Source organism: Drosophila santomea, chromosome X (genome assembly GCF_016746245.2).
Source record: "Drosophila santomea strain STO CAGO 1482 chromosome X, Prin_Dsan_1.1, whole genome shotgun sequence".
NCBI lineage: Eukaryota > Metazoa > Arthropoda > Insecta > Diptera > Drosophilidae > Drosophila > Drosophila santomea.
This window is the reverse complement of record NC_053021.2, coordinates 13,036,657-13,059,305: the sequence shown is the minus strand read 5'-3', so window position 1 is coordinate 13,059,305 and position 22,649 is coordinate 13,036,657. Positions and strand designations below refer to the sequence as shown.

At 41.7% G+C, this 22,649-nt stretch overlaps 4 protein-coding genes and 1 long non-coding RNA gene across 5 annotated transcripts; 3 read left to right on the top strand and 2 right to left on the bottom strand.

Moving 5' to 3' along the window:
* The first annotated feature begins 166 nt into the window (after positions 1-166).
* Positions 167-1,517, top strand: LOC120456798 (N-glycosylase/DNA lyase). The gene is made up of 4 exons (XM_039643832.1): positions 167-424; positions 479-796; positions 857-1,343; positions 1,405-1,517. Exons 1-4 carry the CDS (start codon positions 285-287, stop codon positions 1,489-1,491), a joined length of 1,032 nt encoding a protein of 343 aa, XP_039499766.1. The 5' UTR covers positions 167-284; the 3' UTR covers positions 1,492-1,517.
* Positions 1,518-1,663: 146 nt separating this feature from the next.
* LOC120456799 (diencephalon/mesencephalon homeobox protein 1-A) lies at positions 1,664-3,578 on the bottom strand. The gene is made up of 2 exons (XM_039643833.2): positions 3,212-3,578; positions 1,664-2,635 (listed from the first exon to the last, which is right to left on the bottom strand). Exons 1-2 carry the CDS (start codon positions 3,416-3,418, stop codon positions 2,048-2,050), a joined length of 795 nt encoding a protein of 264 aa, XP_039499767.1. The 5' UTR covers positions 3,419-3,578; the 3' UTR covers positions 1,664-2,047.
* Positions 3,579-8,229: 4,651 nt separating this feature from the next.
* LOC120456658 lies at positions 8,230-9,614 on the top strand. Its single transcript, XR_005616855.1, has 3 exons — positions 8,230-8,370; positions 8,999-9,293; positions 9,382-9,614. It is a non-coding gene; the product is annotated as an uncharacterized LOC120456658 (long non-coding RNA).
* Positions 9,615-17,219: 7,605 nt separating this feature from the next.
* Positions 17,220-20,414, top strand: LOC120456041 (chitooligosaccharidolytic beta-N-acetylglucosaminidase). The gene is made up of 4 exons (XM_039642614.2): positions 17,220-17,440; positions 17,501-17,591; positions 18,520-20,057; positions 20,120-20,414. Exons 1-4 carry the CDS (start codon positions 17,425-17,427, stop codon positions 20,299-20,301), a joined length of 1,827 nt encoding a protein of 608 aa, XP_039498548.1. The 5' UTR covers positions 17,220-17,424; the 3' UTR covers positions 20,302-20,414.
* Positions 20,415-20,448: 34 nt separating this feature from the next.
* Positions 20,449-22,636, bottom strand: LOC120456042. The gene is made up of 3 exons (XM_039642615.2): positions 22,451-22,636; positions 21,579-22,115; positions 20,449-21,370 (listed from the first exon to the last, which is right to left on the bottom strand). The coding sequence occupies exons 2-3, from the start codon at positions 22,046-22,048 to the stop codon at positions 20,563-20,565; spliced, it is 1,278 nt and encodes a 425-aa protein (XP_039498549.1). The 5' UTR covers positions 22,049-22,115; positions 22,451-22,636; the 3' UTR covers positions 20,449-20,562.
* Positions 22,637-22,649: the final 13 nt, after the last annotated feature.

The window sequence follows — 22,649 nt, the reverse complement described above, 5'->3', positions numbered from 1 at the left end:
TTCAAGTTGGTAAATTTTTCATCAAATTCATACGATTGTGCCTTTTTTTGGTACTTTATGATGCACCTGTGAACAAAAAGTGCACGTTCTCCAACACTGGCGTATCGGCAAACATAAAAAACATATACGAATACCCTGAATGGTAAACAAATGCTAAACAGCTGATTGCAATAACAGATTTTATCCTGTGAGTTTGTTGCTTTCGATATAAACTCTCTTTTTATTCTTGAGAAACTATTGTTAGCTATGCCAACAAAGGGTGTTTAAGTTGTTCATAAAATCGTATGCTGGCTCATAATTTATGTTGCCATAAAAAGCGCCTCTTTTCAATCATGAAGACTGTCCTACAAGATCGCGGATCCATAAAGTTGTCCCTCGAAGAATGCGATTTGGAAAGGACTTTGCTTGGAGGACAAAGTTTCCGGTAACCGCAACCAATGATAATAATGCACATGTTTAAAGCAACTTTACCTTTCAGATGGCGGTCCATATGCGATGGCAATAGAACGAAATATTGCGGAGTGGCGTTCAACACCTACTGGGTGCTCCAACAAGAAGAATCCCTTATAACTTACGAGGCATACGGAACCAGCAGTCCTTTGGGCGCAAAGGACTATTCTTCCTTGATATCCGATTACCTACGCTTGGACTTCGACCTGAAGCTTAACCAAAAGGATTGGTTAAACAAGGACGATAACTTTGTGAAGTTCTTGAGTAAGCCAGTGCGGGTCCTGTCTCAGGAGCCGTTCGAAAACATTTTTAGCTTCCTTTGCAGTCAGAATAATAACATCAAGCGGTAAGTAGTTCAATCAAATGCTAATCCCTCCGTTCATCCAGTAAATGTGTTTCTTGTTAGCATATCATCTATGGTCCAATGGTTTTGCGCCACATTTGGCACCAAGATTGGCCACTTCAATGGTTCCGATGAGTATACATTTCCCACGATAAACAGATTCCACGACATCCCATGCGACGATCTGAATGCCCAACTGCGGGCAGCCAAGTTCGGTTATCGGGCTAAGTTCATAGCACAAACGCTGCAAGAGATCCAGAAAAAGGGGGGCCAAAACTGGTTCATACGGCTGAAAAGCATGCCATTTGCCAAAGCTCGCGAGGAGCTGACACTTCTACCCGGAATCGGATACAAAGTGGCCGATTGCATCTGTCTTATGTCAATGGGTCACTTGGAATCCGTGCCCGTCGACATTCATATCTACAGAATTGCTCAAAAGTACTACCTGCCACATTTAACCGGTCAAAAGAACGTGACCAAGAAGATTTACGAAGAGGTTTCCAATCATTTCCAAGAGCTACATGGAAAGTATGCGGGTTGGGCTCAAGCTGTATGTACACTGAAACTAACCATTGTGTATGTGCGTTTCTTAATATATTATCTTATTTCAGATTCTTTTCTCTGCCGATTTGGATCAATTTCAAAATACTTCCACAGTTGATTGTAAAAAAAAATCGAATAAAAAACCTAAAAATTGATCTTATGTATAAGATTTGAAAAGCTCCATCATTCTTCTTTTGATATTCTAACGTTGAAAAAATAGAATAAAAATATATATAGTGCAGATATAATCGGAAATGATCAGAAAGAAGTCGATACTGGTTTTCTTATAGCTTTTTATTTCTAAACAAAAATTCTTATACAGATGTAATTGATTAAATAAAATGCACATTAAATGTCCGTTATATACATTGCCATATTTGTGTGTACAGTTTGCGCCCGAAATTGAAATGTAGGATATTCCAAATGCTTTGTATTCAACTTACAAATTTACCATTAAAGTGATTTAAGGAAATATGTTTTTTTCAAGTGAAAATCGAGGAACAGAGGAAACCACTTCTAGACTTACACACGTTTAGGATATGCCCCCGAAATGGGTTTTCCAGTTTTGAAATATCAGAGCTTTAGGGAATATCAGATCGAATCATCGAATGGGGCAGTGCACTGCACAAGTGTGAGTTTCAGTATCTGTGTCCGCATCCGCAGCCGTGTCCGTATCTCTGTATCTGTCCGTACCTTAACATTAGTCCTTGTCTACAGGACTCCATTCGCCTCCGCTGATCCCGCCGCCCCCTGATTACCCTGTTGTTGTTGTTGCTGCTGCTGGAGCTTGCTGCTCTGCGAGAAATCGATACAGGCGCCGGAGGTGAGATCGATCTCCTCGGAATCGGACCCATCGGAGCCCTCGTCGGAGTGTCCGGATAGGGCGGCCATTCCGCCCAGTTCCATGCCGTGCGTCGGCGCCTTATAGAGCTTTAATTCTGTATAGGTCTTTGATAGCTTCTCCTGATCCGTGGCCTGCTGGTGTCCCTGGTGCTGTTGTTGCTGATGCTGCTGCTGTTGCTGCTGCTGCTGGAATGCCGGGTGCATCATGGTGAAGCTCCCCGCACTGGGTCCATTACTCACCTCCGCCAGCTCGGAATCCTTGCTGGCGGAGGAGAGATTCTCCGGCGTTTGGCTGGGCGGTCGAGCCGGAGCTCCGTTGCCGGACCCCCCCTGCACCGCTCCGCCGCCCATGACGGGGGGCGTGCCCAGGCTGAGGCAGCGCATCCGCCAGGCGTCCTGGAGCAGCTGCAGTCGCGCCTGCTTGCGCCACTTGGCACGGCGATTCTGGAACCACACCTGCAATTCAAAAGGTAATGCAAAATATTTACATTTAGTTACAGTGCTTTTACTTCAAAATTAAATAAACTGTTGGATATATAAACGTTCTTAAAGTTACATTTTCCATCTTAAAAGATTTTTGAGATAATAATCCAAAAAATAAGATAATATATAAACTTTTTCATTACGCTGGATATTAATCAGATAATAATTAAACTCACTTATATATTTTGATATTTTGGACCAAGGTAATTTTCCTATAATTGTTTTGAAAATAACATAGACGATTGTATTTGGTATATCTGCATTCCTAGAACTCAGTCAGTACCGTTTTAAATAAAAACATAATATACTAAACAATAAAATGGAAATTGAATGAAATATTAGAAACGTGAGCTGAGTATTACTAGGCCTTTAAATTCTAAAAAGCTGTACATATTTTAAATATATATAACTCAAAAGCTACATAAGCTCCCAAAAGAGTATGCTAACTATTACGAATTCCCCAAATTCTTCACAGGATTTCAGAGCGGATCTGGCAGGCTCACGGTTCAGTTGGGTGGATACTTTGCCTGGTCTGTACGGGGAATTCACCTGGACGCGTGCCTCGCTGAGGCTGATCCTCAGGGCGACCTCCTCGCGCAGGAACACGTCGGGATAGTGGGTCTTCTGGAACAGCGCCTCCAGCTCCTGCAGCTGCTGTGGCGTGAAGGTCGTCCGGTTCCGGCGTTGTCGCCTACGGCCAAACATGTACTCCGTGAGCAGATCGCCGGGCAGCGGCGATATGAACGGGCCTGCCATTAGGAGCTCTCCTCAATGGGTATCAATGTTTCGATGATGAGAAGGTTTTTTTTATTTTATATTTCAGCTCCACGACTTGAATGCTTTGTGATTTTTCTAGACTTTTTTTACGATTTTTATGACATTTGCACGAAAAAACTACTGTAATGACATTATATGCTTGGATTACTAGGCATATTTTTTAGTTTTTCAATTTGCCTTGCAAGATTTGTATTTTATATCTTCGCTTTTTTTTTTTTTGTTTAAGTTATGGGGAATTATTTTCCATTTCACTCACGGCACACGAAACAAAAATTGGGTTTTTTAATTTGATTTTTCAAATCGCCACCAGTTGGCGCCACTTCAAAAAAAATAGTTGGCAATACTACAAAAAGTTTATTGCGTAGAGCTGCTTTTCGCTGAGCGTTTGGCCAGCGACTGTGGAAATGCAGGCAGCATCCTGCGGCTTTTATGCAGCTGCCAAAGGACTCGGGCTAATATATGTGTACGTGTTTGTGCGGTAGTATGTGTGTGAGGGTGCGCCTGCGACTCGCTTTATAATTAAGAGACTCACACACACAGTTAAAATGCAGCTAATTGTATTGTTTTAAAGCTTTATTGTTGACTTAGCAGGTGTTGAAATAGACTATACTTAAAGAAAAATTAAATTTAATTTTTTAATGCGTTTTTTTAGCATTTTAATTTTATAGTTTTTACTTAAAGCTTTTAATTGCGTTTTTAAACTTAATTTTGTCCTGCTCTGTTGTTTCTCCCTCTCTCTCTCTCTCTGGCTGTTGCCATCTCCCTCTTTCGCTGGTCACGTTGCGCAGCCTCCGATTGTTAATCTCGCTCTCTCATTTGTTGCAGCTAAAGCTTTCTCCCTCGGCTCTCCTTTCTCCCCGGATGTTGTTGTTTATTGTCTTCTCGTTTTGACTTCGTTAAATTACGGCACAAGCACAAAAACCTCATAAGCGTTGTTGTTCTGCCCACAGTGGGCGGAATGTATAAAATAGCCAACAAAAAAAAAAACATTTAAAAATACAAGCTTCAAATTTGTATTATCGAAATGATGATAGTACTGTTATTTATTGAAAGTAAATAAAAATAATAATAATAGCAGTGAAATAATATAATCTAGTATAAGCTGAATTTACTTATCTAATCATTAGATCCATAAAAAACATTTTGTGAACTAAGATGTTCTAGTGATATTTGTTTTAAAATTTATTTTACCTGTGTTTGTAGTTTTTGTTATTGTTCTTCTAGAGTTTAATCCAAAATATGATTTGTAGGTCATTAATCATTAATAAGCACTACCAGTATTAATAATTATTTAATACTTTTTTATTTTTATTCAGATTTTGCCCCACTGTGCCGCCTTCGACTGCATTGTTTCGTATATGAAAATGTACCTGTAAATAATAAAATTCAAATCACTTAATGCTGCCGGCAGCGGCGTCGGCAGCGCCGCCGACTTCGGCAGAAGGACAATGACAATAAGGCAACACCCAGCACACACACATACATGTCTACGCAGGGGGGGAGGGGCAGAAGGACGAAGATGGAGTGGGGGGAAAGAGGAAAGAGCACAAAGGGCGCATAAGAAAATGAGGTTGCCACCACAGCTGATGAGGAAGACTGTGACGGGGAGGGGGGGTAATGTTGGGGGAGGTGGTAGGCAGGAGAGGGGAAACACTGACTGTCTCCTCTTCTCCTCCAGCCCCCTCCCCTATACAAGTGTGTGTTTGTGTGTGTGTGTTAAACAAATGAAGGGATGTAATTTTCTCATTTGCCTTGCATTGTGCATTGTTCTTGTTTCGTTTTTACTTTTTTGCGCTGCGCTTGCGCTGGAAATTATATTTATTTATTATTTATGAAGAATAGGCGTGGCACTCCGCCGCCCCCTCCTCGCCACCTGCCGTCGCTTTTGTGTGCCGCCTTTTATTTCATTTGCTTCCTTTTGCACACAGGCCAATCATAAGCGAGACCAGATGTCCTTGTGTTGGTGCTCAAATCCCTGTCTGCATGTGTTTGTGTGTGTGTGTGAGAGAGAGAGTGCTCTTGTGTGTGTGTGCGTGTGTGCGAGGGTTGACCAGGACATCGAGGATAACGAGCTGAAAACAAGTGACAGCTCGACGTTGACAGGCTCATTCAAATTACGCGAAATTACCACAGAAACGATTCATTGTTTTCATCTGCGTTTATAATTTTCAATTCGGTTTTTTACTTCAGTTTTGGGTAATTAAAAAAAAAATTCTAGAAATATGAATTAACTGAATTTCAATAACATGTTTTATATGTATTTTTTTAGTTGTATAGCTGATCAATAATTAAGAAGAATTATAATTGTAACAGGGAAACTAACGACTACGTAAAATATTAGTAGAATAATTTTAATAAAGAAAAAGATTTTATGTTTTTATTCCCACTTTTCATTTGAAATAGTTATGATTAAATATAAAACGGATTCAGAACTGTGCCAGTCTCGTATATTATTTGTAAATATTTCTAAATTATAAATATATTTTATTTTAATTAGAAAACTTAGTAGTTTAATTTAGCTTATCATTGTTACTACACTCCAACTAATGTATTTTTACTTGAAAGTTAACAGACTTTTTAACTGTCGTGCTTGCATTTCCTTTTGCCCACTATCTCTCCTTTTCTCCACATTTCTCTCAATTTCTTCCTGGCATTCCCTCAGCGCCATTTTTAATTTTGTAATTTGATGCTGGGCTGTTGTTGTTTCCCATTTCAGTTTTCCCATTGCTGCTGTTGTTGGAATTCATTAGGCAACGCGCTTTCCACCTGAGCGAGGAGTTTTCCCACCCACTTTTCCCGCTCTCTTACTCTCTGTTTCCTTGTGTGTGTGTCCATTGTTTTGTCGCGCTGATTGGTCTTTCACTCTGCACGTGTGTGTGTGTGTGTGTTTGTGTGGGTAAGTGAGTGAGTGAGCGAGCGCTCTCCATTGTTGTTATGCCTCTCGCTCTCGCCTTTTGCTGCCGTTGTTAATTATTTATTTTAGCGCGCTCCTCTTCTTCCGCTTCTCGTTGTCTCGCTGCTTCCCCTCTCTCTAACGCCCCCACACCCCCCACTCCCCTTGCGCACCCATTTATTTACCGCTTTTTGATTTAATATGCCGCCAAAACAGAAACAAAATGGCGTCTGCTCGGTGTGCGCTCATAAGTAGGCAACACTTTTTATGCTGAGTTTTGCCTAAAAAGACTTTTGCTAAAAAGTAAATAATAGTTCTATTTGAATAACCTTTGTGTGTTTCTTACGATATGTTGCATACTACTTATGATGATAAATAAAAATTGTTATCTTTGAATTATTTTAAAGTTCGTCAAAGCGGTTTCTATTCTAATATTATTTAAATTGTGTCACCATTTCACTTCAAAGTCTATACTAAAGTAGGCTATGACTTTGTATGCCCGAAAATATGTCTTAATAATTAAGCTGCACATATGTACAATTAAACCGTTTCTAAGTAGAACTATAACTCTTTTGAAATCCGCATACTCAAATTTATACTTCTTAGTTAATATTTAAAGACCTTAACTTTTATTATTTCCCTAAGTTGTATTATTGTAATTGATTATTGTAATATAATATGTTTTTAATAATATTTTGCGTTACCTATGGCTTCCTTTTATTATTATTTCCTTGTGAGTCAATTTATTTCCTACTTAGTTAGGATCCAGATGCCATATTCGAAAGTTGAGCACCCTTCCCTTAAAAAACCTTAACAAAACCCAGTATAAACAATAAAATTTTGCGTGGCTTGCTCGCATAAAAAAGAATTCCCTGCGGTGAAAGAAATGATGATGTTAGTGGGTGGTTTTCGACAGGATTTTGGGTGGTTTTATTCAGTTGTTCGGTTGGTTTCTTCGCCGCCAAAGACGCTAGTTAATTGGAATTTTTAATTATGATTTGTCAATGCTGGCGAAAAAAGCAAAACAAAAAATGACGAGGGGAAAAGCCGAAACAAAAAGCAGAACAAGACAAAGCAAGTTGAAGAGGATGGGGAAAGTGTCCTGGTGCGAAACCAAAAGGATAACAATGGCAGGGAAGTAAACAAAATATTAAGATGGAATTTCGTTTTATATCCTAAAATCTACTTAGGTACGCATAAAACTAGGTCCTGTAAACTCACTTCCTCCCCCTTGCGCTGCTATTTATTTAATATTTTTCATGCCTCTCTGTTGCATTTTGTAATCATTTTAATTGCCCCAATAATGAGTGCACCACCCCCGGCTTCCATGCCCCAAACCCCACCCCCTTTGCCCACCTGGCACTCGCTTATGAAAATCATTAAGTTAATTACATTTTTTGCACGCCAGAGAGACAGAGAAAGGGTGAAAAAAAAGGAAAACACAAAAATTATAATCAGCGCCACACAAAAGCACACCGTGATGTTTTTTTCCGACGGGGGCGGCGAAAGGGGCTTGGGGGGGGCGTGGTCCAGGCACCTCAGCTGCAAAAGCGGGCGAAAAATATGCAAAAAAAAAAACATGAGAAAATATTTCTCATAATACTAATTGCATAGTCACAATCAGAGAACTGCAGCAAGCCACCGGCACTCTGAGTGCACCCGCTAAACACCGAGTGTCTCTCAGCACTCGGGTGTCTATTTTACGTTACATTTAAAAGAAATATTGAATAATACTAAATACTAAATACTTAACACTACAAATACTAAATACTTAATACTAAAAATACTAAATAATACCAAAATCTATGTGCCCTCCTCTGCGCTTCTCAAAAGTTCTACGTAAGCAAACCACTTTTTCGATGTTTTTAAACAAAAAAATACTAAATGTGAGTAGTGGTGCAGTGATTTTAAGTGGCAGCAGACGATACCAATAATGTGATTTCGACCTACTGGAGGAAGTGGCTGAGCTAGCTATTTTCCAGGAGCTACAACCAGCTGTCAGCTCTGACGTGGAAGAGAGGAGAGCGTGAGGAAAGGGGTGAGTACCTGGGGAGAAATAGAGAGGGACGCTTAACTTTCTGACTCTTGGCTGCGGCTTCTGTGGCTGCTTGTTTTTTTATCATTTTAAAAAGAAAAATTATACATGTATAAAGTTAAATATTTGTAAAATTAATGCAAAAATATTTTGAGCGGGTGCTTGTAAGTACCCGCGATGATCGGTACGAGTGGCACCTGACACTCAAATTTGTTGAGTGTGATTAGGGTGGCAAAAAATGCCACTCTTGCAGTTCTCTGGTCACAATGTCATTTTGCCAGGGGGTTGGGCTAAATGAGGGGCAGGGGCGGGGCCAAAAGGGGGGCTCAGTAGGCGCCCATGACAGCTGTCTGTCAGCGGAGACGAGTCGAAACGAGATGAGAGATGCACTGAGCGAAAAAGTAGTAGTTGTCCATAAATATGAAACCTATTCGATTTCAATTTATTCGAAATATTTAAAATATATAAATAAACGTTTTTTAAGGGGAATTCTTGAACTACCAATTATTGTTATGGTTGTTTGCTTAAGTCGTTTATCCAAAACTGGATTCCCATATATTTAACTGGTTTTCTTTCCGTGTACTTTACGGGGGAACGGGATGATGAAACTGAATTTATGCTGGAAATGCAGCCAAGCAAAAACAACAGCAACAGCCACGATGACGGGGAGGACGACAAACCGCCGTATCCGGGAACTCACTCGACTCAACTCAACCAGCAAGGACTCGGCATCAGTCAGAGCCCGGTTGCATTTCACAAAAGAAAATGAGTTGGAAAAAAAAGTAATTAAAAAAACAGCAGCAGCAGTGGCAGTGCAAAAAATCCGTAAGATACGGAAATTTCACTCCGGTTAAGACGAAATCAAGATGAGCTACCAAATAATAATAGCGAATTTGACTGCTCTTCGAAAGCTGCTGCTAAAGTTGGTAAAACTTACCTATATACCTGTAAAATAGGATCAACTACTAAACTTTTTATATTTATTTATTTTTATATACGTTCGGCACACAAAAGCGAAGTTATCCTGTCGGATTCCTGGATTTCAGAGGATGTCAGAGGACTTGAGGCTGAGAATAATTAAAATGCATTAACACAACGCAACAATGTGGGCAAATGTTAACATTGAGCGCTAATTTTCCACATGCTGCTGCAACTGGAAAATGTGCAGGCTTTTCCGGAGCAGGGAAAACGGCTGGGGGAAATGCGAGTGGCAAGTGAGAGACAGATGACAATGGAAATTGCATCAGGATAAGTTGTTTCAGGAATTAAAAGAGGTGCTCGTATGCTCGTACTTATTATTATTTATTGTTTTTAGTTGGACATAATTAAAAACCAATATTTTTGATGAGTTTTTTATCTGAGCCTAACTAAAATGGACTCAATGCTAAGAAAATAACTTTGTTGTGCAGCTAATTACAAAAACTAACTAACTCTTTTCGACAGACTTTCTTAAATGAGGTTTGGTACAATTTTTCCTATTTTATTTCATTTTTGCATAGATCTTTGATGAATACACATATATTATTAAAATTTGCAGAAAATTCAATAAATGTAGAATGCTCATTCTTAAAATGCATTTAATGCATTGCCGAATGCAAAAGAAAACTGCACGCGTTATTTACCGACTTTCAATCAGTGATTTTCCCATCAAAAGCCGAGAAATCATTCGCATTCATTTGACCAAAATCAATTTTGTAAATTATAAAGTATTATGGGAGTTTATGTGAATGCATTTATAAATGGATGCACATTTAAGTCCTTTTATTTTTTGTGGCTCGTCTCAATGGAAATGGGAAAAGCGGAAGATATGGGGAAAAGCAGCCACAGAATCGGATGTTGCATCAATTATATTGATTGCATTTGCATTGCAGGTGCGTTGGAAAAGTGCAATAATGCAAATGCATTTTGCTTGCAATTTTGATTTTGATTGCGTTGCGATATGCCAAAATTTATTGGCCAAAATAAAATGGCCAACATATGTAACGTATACTTGGCCTTGCTGCAATTTAATTAATATGCATTTATTATTTCAATGATTATTACATGAAGATAATATTGTGTTTATCCTCGCCGCCACCGACATCTTGATTTATTAAATCTACAAAGAGGAAATCCCCGCATTCCCAGTTTTCCATTTGAAGCGCGGCATTCTTTCGCCTGCTCACCATCTTCCAGAAATTTTCCTCTCCTTTTTTCCCAAGTTTTTCGACTCGAGACAATGAACAGCGACAGAATTTTTCATTGTTTACCGCGAGTTGGGACCATAAAACTACTAAACAAAACAGCCACGCCCACTCCACCGCTTCCGACCGCCCATCATCAGCACCAGTCAGTTTCGTTACCCGCCTCCCCCTCCGCCTCTTCAGCCGCCTCGCTTTTCCATTTCCATGGACACAGTGGAAAAATGTGTGCGCCAAATTACAGATTTAACATAATATAAATAATGAATAAATAATTATAAATAATTTAATTATAAGTAATGAAAAACTATCATCAGCTGCTTATAAGACTTTCGGGCAACTAACAATACATAAAAAGATCATCTAAAGCTTGTGAGGGTTTTTTTTTCAGTGCAAGCAAGTCAGAGGCAGCTGGGAAAATGCAGTCAAGCAAATGCACGCGGGGAGTGGGGGGGTTTTGGGTTAGAGGTGCGGGTTCAGGGGCGTTGGGCGCTGAAGAGGGGGAGGGGGTGGTGGTAAGAAGGGGAGGCCAAGATGGCTGCGGCAAAAATTAATCAAAACATTGCATAAAGGCAGCAAAAATAATAACAATAACAATGTAGAACGTCGGGCAGAAAGTAGAGAGACGTTGACAGCAGTACACCCCCTCCCCCTCCCCCTCGCACTCTGCCACAACCACCGACAACTCCCCGCCCCCCTCTTGCAGCAGCATTGAGATGATGATGATGACGACGACGACGCCACTGACACAAAAGCAGCAAACAACTGTCGACAAGGATCTCATTTGTTATACTGATTATGTTGGCGCCTTCCAATGAGAGACAGAGACAAAGACGGCAAGCGTGCGACAGGGACGGCGACAGTGGGGTTGTTTGGGCGAAGGAGAAGAAGATGAGGAAGAGGAGCAGAAGAAGCAGAGCTCGGCAGCATCCTGAAATTGCTAAACAAAAAAGGACACCGAAATTCGATTCACATCAGAAATGCCTTGAAATTGAGCTGCTTCTCTTTGTTTTTTTTTTGATTGAAAATGTAAAAAATATATAACAAAATATGAATATTCATCGCAATTGCAAACTGCCTAACAATATATCGTTATTATTTCTCACTTAAGTTTTGTGACACTGAAAGCTAAATAAATGTATACAAAATTCTGTTAAATTCTATGTATAATTACGTGGACTACGTTTGATCAATGTATCAAACTTTTTTCTACACTATATATGTATTTATATAGGAATTGGAAATTCACCCCTGCGCCACAAATCGCCATCAAAAACAAATCAAAAGCCAATCGACACAAATAAATCAGCACATCAGCGAACAAAAAGCCAGCAAGCTAAAAGTTAATTCATGAATCAAAGAGCATTCGCAGGGCCTTGAACTTGAACAACAATTGTTGGCTTATCAAATCAAAAACGACTAAAAAAAAAAAAAACAGAGCGGAAAAAAGAATCAAAAACAAAACAGTGAGTGGAGGGAAGGGGGGAAAAAAAGGGGGAGGTTAGTGCAATTAATTAAAAAGCTAGATTCACACACATTCGTTGGCAGACAAAAAAAGACCACATGTGTGTGGAAAAAAGGCAGAAAACTTTGCACAAATTAAAAAAAATTGAAAGAAAAGAATGGTCGACTGTGCATTCGATTCTATTCTTATTCCCGCACTCACACTCTCTATTTTCTTCTTCAATTTTTGCCCTTTAATTGCAGATATCTTTGATTTAATCGCATGCCGAATTAGCTGATAGTTGAGTAAATGTACAAATACAAATTAAAAACCAAGTCACTTTCCTTTTTATAATGCTAACTAAAGCAGCCTTGACTCGATTTCCAAATCAAATCCGCGCTAAAACAATTCAAATTAAAACAATGACAGGTTAACTCAAATCAGTTTTAACGTTTTCCTGTTGCTTTTTAATTGCCAATATTTTAAATTGTGTCACAAATGGGTGACGACATATAGACAACTTTCATTTTCAGTTTGAAATATAAACAAAAACAGCGCGGCTCTTTTCAAATGAATAACGATTTTTACACAAATCATCGGAGCTTGTAAAAGTTATTTCGGATTTCATTAAATATAAAAAATCCAAGAAGATTATATATATAATTTCTTGAAAAGTTAAATATAATTTAGAAAGGGTATGCACAGTATTGCGTTGGAAAAAGTTATTTTCCGTTGTTCTTGTGCTCTTGTAGTTGGCTTCGTGTTTTTTTCTGATTGAATTGAAAACATTTTATGCATTTGATTTAATCAAAAGAAAAATAGAATGCAGTCAGGTTCACCAGGGCCGTCAGAGGGAAAAAAGAAGAGGAAAAAGGGGGTGCACGGGGGTCAAAGGGGTCAGGGGGCGGTGGGTTGGTTGCTTTGGTGGGTTGGTGGGCATTGAAATGAAATGCAAAATGGCATTCATTCATGCAATTTGCATTGTTTGACGGTCCCCGGACGCAGAGCAACAACAACAAGAGCAACTATGCAGCAACAACCACAGCGGGCGAACAACAAACCATATCCACTTCCGATCACTTCGACACCCCCCTCCGCCCACTTTCCCCACTTTCCCCACCTCACCACCCTCCGCCTTACTCCCACCTCCTCCACAACCCCCGCCGAAGGCCAAGCGTTTAGTCAGCTAAACCATATAAACTATCAACTATATCAACACGATCAACTACTTAACTTAAGTTTGGAACCCTTTTATTGAAGTTTTAGGATAAAAGATATAAGATATAAAACTATATTTATAACCCTTTTATTGAAGGTTTAAGATAAAAGATATAATATAAAACAATATTTATAAGTTGGCATAACGAATGACTTTCCTATATAAAAACTTCTCATTTTTCTGTCTTTGTGGCAACTGCATTAATAACACACACTCTGCATTCGAAAGCCTCGACTATTAGATACCCGTTTTTCACTTATTCAAGAGCGCCTTAGTAAAAAGTAGGAAATGAATGGCATTTCATCTTTCAGAAATATAATTTATTTAAAATATTAATTCTATTTTGCTGGCCTAATGCTTTATTTATCCCCAAATATGCAATTTCTTTGCCTACATGGGTACCACTCAAAATATGTTTACAAATTATAAAAATAAAATAAATAAATTAGGTTATAGATAAAATTAATTGGCGAAAGGATAAAGCCATTTTTGCGATCTGCCCGCAAAACACAAAACCCAAATTAACTTTTCCTATAACTTTGCATTTACACACACGCCCGCCCCCAATTTTCCGGCCCACCCCCATTTGGGAATCATATGACAACCCCCAGGGCCGCTGACCTCAGCCACGCCCCTTTTCCCTTATCCCGCCCCCTTTTGGTAGCTGCAACTTTTTGCGCTTGCTTTTTGTTTTGCATTTCCTCTGCTGATTTACTTTTTTTTCTTCCGTTTTATTTTTATTTCTATTAAAATTTTTTTTTTCATTTCCAGCTCTCGGTTTTTTGTGTAATTTATTTGCCGTTTTGCTTGTAATTTGTTACAGTTTTTTAATCTTGCATTGTTCTAAGCAGCAGCATCCGGGGGCGTGGCTTCCGAGGGGGGCGGGGCAGTCAACGCTGACTGACGCAACCGGAATGAAGAACTCAGCGGCTGACGGACTCGGGACTTGCATCCTTACCAAAGTCCTGCAGTGAAAACAAAGTGCACAATCCTGTTATCTTCAATGCTTAAAAATCCAAAATGGTAAAAGAATGGTATAAAACATTCAGGTTTTTGTTTGCTTTTGTTGAACTGCTGAGGCTTAGTTAAATGCAATGAAGCACGATCATTCAATGAGCAAACAACATTTTCTCTCTGTGTAATAGGGGCGTGACTAGTGGGCGTGTGGTGCCAGGTGCGGGAAGGGTAGGGGAGGGGAGCAAGGGCGGCCGCAATGTAATCAACATCATAATCAACCTCCCAGCATTCGCATACACTCGAAATAAAACCGCTTTATGGTGTTAAATACTTATTTTCCATATCAAATTTCAGCATAAAAACCGACAAATATGCGCTACTAAAAACAAAGGTCTGTAATTTATAATACTGTAATTACTTGGTCAGATAGCTTTAGAAACCTTCACTAACTTATCCCAGTGCATCCGCATCTGTGCATCTGCATTGTCCTGGAGCGACAGGACCAGCTGCAGCTGCTCCTCATCATGACTCTACCGCCCACATCCTCCCATATCCATAACCATGTCCGCATCCATTCCCCCGACAGATCCGCACCCTGCTCCACCGCCTCCTCCTCCTGCTCCTGCTCCCGCTCCTGCTGATTTCCATTCAGGACCTGATGTCCGAGTTGGGCAAAACTCATTTGGTCCGCCCACATGTGTGAATTCCTGGGGATGAGCGCGTGAGGAGTGTATGTAAAGTATGAGGTGTATGGCCTATTTAATTAAGTGCAATCGAGATACGAATACTTTGTCATATAAATAAGCGCAACAGATAGTCCATGAACTAAATAGAAACTAGTCAAAAAGCCTATTTATCAATTTATCTTCAAAACCCACCACGAAACTTTTTGATTTTGAAATAGCTGTTTGTAATAGGTATTGAATGGTAATATTCAAAGCTCGAAAATGGAGATGCAAAACTATAAGGCTTCCCGGATTATTGGAAACTTTTGCAATTTTAGTAAATCGTGGTGAGTTTTGAGATCGTGGTGAACGCTGAGAGGGGAACTACTAGCAACTATCGCTATCGCTTCAGCCACAGCCACATCCATCATCTCAATCGCCCGATTACAGCAACAGCACTCGCACGTACTCTTTTTAATTATTATAATTTTACATTCTAAACACAGAAGCAGAGAAACGCACACATGCTCACCGGCAACAACAATGGGCAGAAGAATAAAGAGCGAAGGCGGCGCTATCGCATAATTCAAAATTCATTTGGAAGGCGGCGCACAAAAGGCGCCCATGGAATTAAAATGGAAATGGAATTGGAATTGGAATCCAAGCCAGCGACCACATAATAATACATATTATTAATAAAAAAAAAAAAAACAGAGATAGAGATAGAGCTAGAGAGAGAGAGAGAAGGGGAGAGATGCATGGGCATATAAGAGCTAGATGTGCGAATGCCGAATACAATAAAATAATAATCAACAATGCCCAGTCGCACACACAAATAATGTTTTTTATTTCTCCTTTTTCATTTGTTTTCAACTCCAATGCTTTTATCGAAATCATAATGAGGGTGGAACAACAGCGCGTTTCGCGGCTAAAATTATGTTTTACAGTCACTAATAAATTGGGGAAATAAAAAGAATGTCAGAATGTCGTTGTAAATGTATTTTTAAAAAAAAAACTGGGCAAGGCAGTTGCTATAGCAAAATTGTTAATTCTTGACTGCAACTAAATAATTGCTACCTACTCACTCACATTGTTATAATATCAGTTTAGTTGGAATACATCGATTTGCTACTGCTGCAATTAACTTCTTAAGGCAATTAAAAGCACAGTTTTTATAAAAAATGTAACTAAAAGAATGCACATATTTCGTTGGAAATAAATGTTTCCTCTTGCCTTACAGTCACGGTCTTGACTGTACGTGCAACTGGAAGATAATACAAGACGAAACCAATGCAAAACACATCCCGCATAAACAAATGATTACAAATAAAAAGTACAATTATAGTTGCGTATCTTTGGAGGGATATTGCAATTTCATTTAATGAACGTAATGTATCTATGATTCACTATAATTATATCAATTATTTGAGTAATTGTGATAACCGAAAATCGGTTTACTGCTTTATCTTGTTTTAAAATAAACCGCTGCTTTATTTACTATTTTACACTCATCTGTAAAATATTTTAAGTTGCATTATTGGACTTTGAAATGTTGCAAGTTTAATTGGGATGTACATACACATGTGTAGCTATATATACATATGTATATTTTTAGATATATACATATATATATTTAATTAACTTGTTGGCCAGTCTGACTTGCTTTCTTGACTTTCTTAATTATGCAAAAGTTGTGCATAATTAGGTTGATTTAGTTCAGTACTTTTTGGTGTTCTGCACGCTGGCACTTTTCAAGCCCCCGATTTTTGTTGTTGTTGCGGTTCTTGCACCGCACATATGCATATACATACGTATGTACATACATTGTATGTAGTTTGTATGTATGTATTTATGTGTATTTTCCATTTTATCACTCACCCCACAACTTCCGTATGTGGGCCACTCTCCAGGGGGTGGGGTTGATGTCAAAGAGTGGGAGATATGCTGATTTCAGAGCCCTACACTGGCAGAAAAGGCGCGACACTTCTTGGTTCTTGAGCCTTTAAAACTGCGCTCAATTTTGGCAACATCCTGATTTCAGTATCCGCTTGCAAGGAATATTTAATATATCATTAACCAATCTAAGGATCTTGAAGGGCTAAATAAATATTAATAAATTTTATTACGATTTGTAAGCTAAATGTCAAGGATAAATTGAGTTGGCATATATCATTAACAGTCTAATGTAAGGACCTCTCTTTTTTCGCTGTGCATTTTGAATCCGCTCTCTCCGCGCTCTCTCTCTCTCTCTTTCTTTTGCACTCTCTTCATTCAATTGACGATAAGCTCGACTTGTTATTGCTGTTGCTGCTGCCGCTGCTGCGCTGCAAGTGAAATTTCGCCGGATTTATTTTATTCGTACTTCCCCGCGTCGCTTTTTCGATTTCAGCTCTTCAGTGTTGTTGTGCTCGGCGAGCGGAGCGGGTGGGCGGCAGATTGAAAACAGCAATAGCAAGTGCACCATACACCACACACACCACATACACCACACACAACGCAGAACACACACCACACACCATAAACGATATACCAAATAGCGAACAGAAATTATAAAAGCGGGCGGCGCAGGCGAGGAAGCGTTAGAAAGGAACGATGCGGTTCAGCGGCTGTAACACAAAATACCAAATATCTAAAATCCAATTTTCAATTGCAATTTAAAATATTTTAGATCTTATCCTGCTGCTTTGCTTCGCGGTCGGCGCTGCGCTGACGCGGGCAGATGACGGCGACAGCGACGTTGACGCCGGCAGCGCCAGTAGGTTCGTGTCTTTGCTTAATTAAGGAAACCAGTGCAACAAGTGCAAGTTTTTCTTTTTTTTTTCAAATCAGCAATATGCTAATTTTCTCTAAGAAAATGCTAAAAACTGTGAAAGTGCTCAAAATTTTTACGAAATTGCCCATGTTACATGGTGAGCCACTAGTTGCTATCTAAGAAACCTACAAATTGCTTATTAATTAATAGAAACCCATTCCACAAGGGAGAATTTTAAAAAACTGTGCCAAATGATCACAAATGGTTGGTGTCTCTGCTCAGCAGGAAATCCGAATCGAAATCCAAATAACAAGTGAAATCGGTCTTAAAAACTAGAAATTAAAACAAACGGAAAAACAGGTGAAAATGCAAGCGTGCCAAATGCATTCAAATTTTAATTTGCATTCGTTCCAAGTGATTTTTTTTTATTTTTTTGTAAAGGGAACAAGTGCAAAAGGCAAAGCAAAGAAAATGAAATACTTTCTATACGGCTGCAAATATTATTGAAAAGAAGTTTGCAATTAAATAATAGTAATAATAATTATTACAAAATTGGATCAAGAGAAATAAGATAAAAAAGATATAATAGTTTATTTATTTTTTACAGTGTGTTTTCCTTTTTAAATAAATAACTCAATTTATCTTTGGGTGCTAAAGCACAAATCTAAAACAAAGTAAGGGTTCCCTTATCTGCATTTAAAGTACAAAAAATTCCATTCTCTAAATTTCTCCATGAAATGATAAGCTCTAGTTTGGGTTCTATTCAAGCGAATATTAAGTACAATCTAAACATATGATGATAAGTGTATTGCTATTGTGATATTCTGATATTGTATGTATATAACTTGTATTCCTACAATCATTAGTAGGCTTGCTAGTATCTACATATATATGACTTTTGATTATTCATAATAAAATCCCTTTCGGATTCCCAGGAAATGGATGTGCAGCAGGACGGACATCTGCACCGCGGAGGGGGAGATGGTGGACGGACTGCAGTACGCGCCGGAGACCTTCGAGAGCCAGCGGGATTGCCGGCTGTCCTGCGGCAAGTACGGAGCCATCTGGCCGATGCCCACGGGCAAGGAGTGCACCATATCGCACAGGCGGGTGCGATTCGATCCGTGGAAGGTGCGCTTCCATGTGGTGGCGCCCGGCGAGGCGGCCACCCAGTTCCTCAGGGAGACGAACCGGCTGTTCGTGTCGAATTTGTTGAAGGAGTGCATACGCAACTGCACGTTGGAGAGCAGCAAGCAGATCCTGGTCAGGTCGACGGTGGCCAACGAGAGCCTCGTCCTGGACTGGCCCACCGACGAGAGCTACGCCCTGGTGGTGCGTACCACGGACACGGCCACCTTTGTGGACATCCAGGCGGCAACGGTGTACGGAGCACGTCATGCCTTCGAGACGCTGAGCAACCTGGTCACCGGCAGCCTGTCCAATGGCCTGCTGATGGTCACCACGGCGAACATTACCGATCGTCCGGTCTTCCCGCATCGCGGAGTGCTTTTGGATACGGCCCGGAATTTTGTGCCCCTCAAGTTCATACGCAGCACATTGGATGCGATGGCGGCCAGTAAGCTGAATGTGCTCCACTGGCATGTGGTGGACACGCACAGTTTTCCGCTGGAGATCACCAGGGTGCCGGAGATGCAGCGCTACGGAGCGTACTCCTCATCGCAGACGTACTCGCGCCAGGACGCACTGAATCTGGTCAAGTACGCGCGACTGCGCGGCATACGGATACTGATCGAGATCGATGGACCCTCGCATGCGGGCAATGGCTGGCAATGGGGTCCTGCCGCCGGACTGGGCAACATGTCCGTATGCCTAAACCAATCGCCCTGGAGGAGATTCTGTGTGCAGCCACCGTGCGGCCAGCTGAATCCACTGAACGATCACATGTACGCGGTGCTCAAGGAGATTCTGGAGGACGTGGCCGAGGTGGGCGCTCCGGAGGAGACCATACACATGGGCGGTGACGAGGTGTTCCTGCCCTGCTGGAATAACACCGACGAGATTCGGGATGGCATGAGGGCTCGCGGCTACGATCTCAGCGAGCAGAGCTTCCTGCGGCTGTGGTCGCAGTTCCATCAGCGGAATCTCAATGCCTGGGACGAGATTAACGAGCGCATGTATCCGGGCATCAAGGAGCCCAAGTCGGTGATCATCTGGTCCAGCCACCTCACCAATCCACGCTACATCGAGGCCTACTTGCCCAAGGAGCGGTTCATAATCCAGACCTGGGTGGCGTCGCAGGATGCCCTCAATCGGGAGCTCTTGCAGCGGGGCTATCGACTGATTGTGTCCACCAAGAATGCCTGGTACCTGGATCACGGCTTCTGGGGCAGCACGTCGTACTACAACTGGCGCACCGTGTACTCCAGTGGCATGCCCGTTGGTCGCAGCAAGGATCAGGTTCTCGGCGGTGAGGTGTGCATGTGGAGCGAGTATGTGGATCAGAACTCATTGGGTATGTAAATTCCAGGTTAACACACTTATATAACCCACTTAATCACCGCCAATCCCCTACAGAATCACGAATCTGGCCGCGAGCTGGAGCAGCTGCCGAGCGACTGTGGTCCAATCCGAAGTCCTCTGCCCTGCTGGCCCAGAGAAGGTTCTACCGCTACCGGGAGCGACTGCTGGCCCGCGGAATCCATGCGGATGCAGTGATTCCGCACTGGTGCGTCCTCCACGAAGGACAGTGCCTCTAAATCGAACGCTCCGAACTTAGTTATAGCTCCAGCACCAGCACCGTGTACATACCTTTCAATCTATGTTACTTTATTCATCAGTTATTGCCCATAAAGATCTGTTTTGAAACCAATCCGCTAAGCGGCTCGTAAGTGAAGCTTAGTCAATGTGTTTAAAATATGATTTTAATTATCTAGAGTTATGTTCTGTACATACATGGGTTACAGTTACGAAATGCCCAATACTATATGAATTCGATTTGATCGTAGATATCATTGAGCTTACTTAATGTAGCCCTGATCGATGGCGTGCTTGAAGATATCAGCCAGTCGCTGCTGCTTGGCGGGCTCCTTGAAGGGCGTGATGTTCCAGATGTCGGTGAGAATGGCGTTCTCCTTGATGCCATCCAGATCGGCCACCTCCTCGTCCTCCATCATTGTCATTGGCAGCGATTCGATGCCCATGCCGCAGCCAAAGCGTGCAAAGTTCTTCAGCTCCTCCTGCAGCGATTCCCAGGAGATGACATCCTCTGCATTCCCACCCAGATCCTGGATCAGTTCCTGGGCGCTCTCCAGGTAGGCGCGCAGCAGCTCATCGTAGTGCTGCTCCCTCAGGTCCTGGCTCGTGCAGGAGTAGATGAAGAAGCTCAGGTCCAGGGCCAAGGACGAGCACCTGGCCAACTGGAAATCAATGATGATAATCTCCTGCGATTGCCCCTGCTCGTTGTACTTGGTCAGGAAGTTGGGCGTCCAGCAGTCGCCGTGCCCGAAGACACTTAACTTGGAGCGAGTGGACACCAGGTTGATGAGGTCATCGAACAGCGGCGGCTGCAGGAAGTTAGTGGCCACAGTCTCGTACTTGCTATCCGGATAGATCTGCTTGACGGCGTCCTTGGCCACATTCTCCGCCAGCAGGAGGAAGCCCGTGTACCACTCCCTCGTGTGTTCGCCGTAATAGGTCTCCTCCAGCGAACCAGCCGCCTTCTCGAAGTTCTTGCTATCCAGAGCATTGAAGGCCAGGGCCACGCCATGGAATCGACCCAGGGTTCGCATCGTCAGCAGGGCATCTTCCAGCGAAATGTAGTCCTGGCTGCAAGTAAAGAGGTTTCGAGTTGGAGATGATTAGTAATTGAAGTTAGATTGGTTACCGTGGAAATACACTTTAAATTTAGTGTTTAATTTATTATCTATAAGATTAATAGTATTCAAGATATATATTAAAGAAATCTATGCCATGAGTCAACCGATAGTAGGTTTATATATAGAACGTTGATTTCATATGGTAGAGGTCAACTTACCGCACAGGCGCCCTGTAGCCCCTGGGACCCACATCCTCCAGGGCGATGAAATCGTTGACGCCATCGCACAGGCTGGCCAGGCAGCGGGGATACTCCACGAAGGGCTTCTTTGGTGCGGGCTGGCGGGACTTCTGGAAGGCCTCGATGGCCGGCAACACTTTGCTGTAGAAGTTGATCTCGTTGCGGAAGAAGATCACCGAACGAAAGAGTCGCCGGCGGTGCAGATTGTCGGGCATGGCCTTCACGATCACTCTGACCTCCAGTTGCTCCTCATCCTGGCCCTGTTCCGCCTCCTTGACGCCGTAGATGGTAATGCGGAAGACACGGCTCAGATAGGCGTCGCCCTTCTTGCCACTTGGGCCAAACTTGTAGGAGGTGTGCCGCGTGCCGCCCGCGTTCCGGATGATCTCGTCCAGCGTGGCCTCCGAGAACTTGGCTGAAATGTCCGCGAAGCTGGGGAAGGTGCTCATCGTGGTGGCGTCCAAAGTGTGTATGTCGCTGCCGGAGATCGCGATCTGCTATTTGTAACGAATTAAACTATTTCAGCGCAGAGATAACACGGCGTAATCGGTGAAAAACATAATAGAAAAAAGAAAATAGCAATAATTAGAAAGACGTGAGCAGGCTAATGTTTGAATACCCTTGCGATTATATAGTACATAGTTTTAGATGTATTCTTATTGCAGCTATAGAATATACACATTAGATCGTTCAGATAACTAGACAAAACCACGTTACAAACGAACATACCCTTTGCAAGAGTATTCAAACACAAATAAAAATAAGCGGACAAGTTTGTTTACCGCTTTTGTTTGGTACACGTCAGCTGCGTCTACGCCTTCGCCGCAGTCGACGTCGCTGCCCGCACTTACCGGCTTTTTTCCACTTTACACACGTGCGTGAGGTTTTCGGTGACGTTTATGTTTTTGCCCTTTTGACCGCCAGCTCGTCGCAAATGCTACTGACTTTGATTCGGATCGCGGGTGGCTATAAGTCTCAAATGAATTACAATGCACAGCTAAAGCTCAGTCGGTCACGCACACAAATGCACACACACCAGCACACACAGGT

Bases quoted from the DNA above. Each gene is read 5' to 3' on its own strand.
- LOC120456798 (XM_039643832.1), top strand. From the start codon at position 285: ATGCTGGCTCATAATTTATGTTGCCATAAAAAGCGCCTCTTTTCAATC. The intron at 425-478 runs GTAACCGCAACC...TTTACCTTTCAG, and splicing joins CTTGGAGGACAAAGTTTCCG to ATGGCGGTCCATATGCGATG. The intron at 797-856 runs GTAAGTAGTTCA...GTTTCTTGTTAG, and splicing joins CAGAATAATAACATCAAGCG to CATATCATCTATGGTCCAAT.
- LOC120456799 (XM_039643833.2), bottom strand. From the start codon at position 3,418: ATGGCAGGCCCGTTCATATCGCCGCTGCCCGGCGATCTGCTCACGGAG. The intron at 2,636-3,211 runs GTGAATTCCCCG...TTTGAATTGCAG, and splicing joins TCAGCGAGGCACGCGTCCAG to GTGTGGTTCCAGAATCGCCG.
- LOC120456041 (XM_039642614.2), top strand. The intron at 17,592-18,519 runs GTTCGTGTCTTT...TCGGATTCCCAG, and splicing joins GACGCCGGCAGCGCCAGTAG to GAAATGGATGTGCAGCAGGA. The intron at 20,058-20,119 runs GTATGTAAATTC...AATCCCCTACAG, and splicing joins TGTGGATCAGAACTCATTGG to AATCACGAATCTGGCCGCGA.
- LOC120456042 (XM_039642615.2), bottom strand. From the start codon at position 22,048: ATGAGCACCTTCCCCAGCTTCGCGGACATTTCAGCCAAGTTCTCGGAG. The intron at 21,371-21,578 runs GTAAGTTGACCT...CTTTACTTGCAG, and splicing joins GGCTACAGGGCGCCTGTGCG to CCAGGACTACATTTCGCTGG.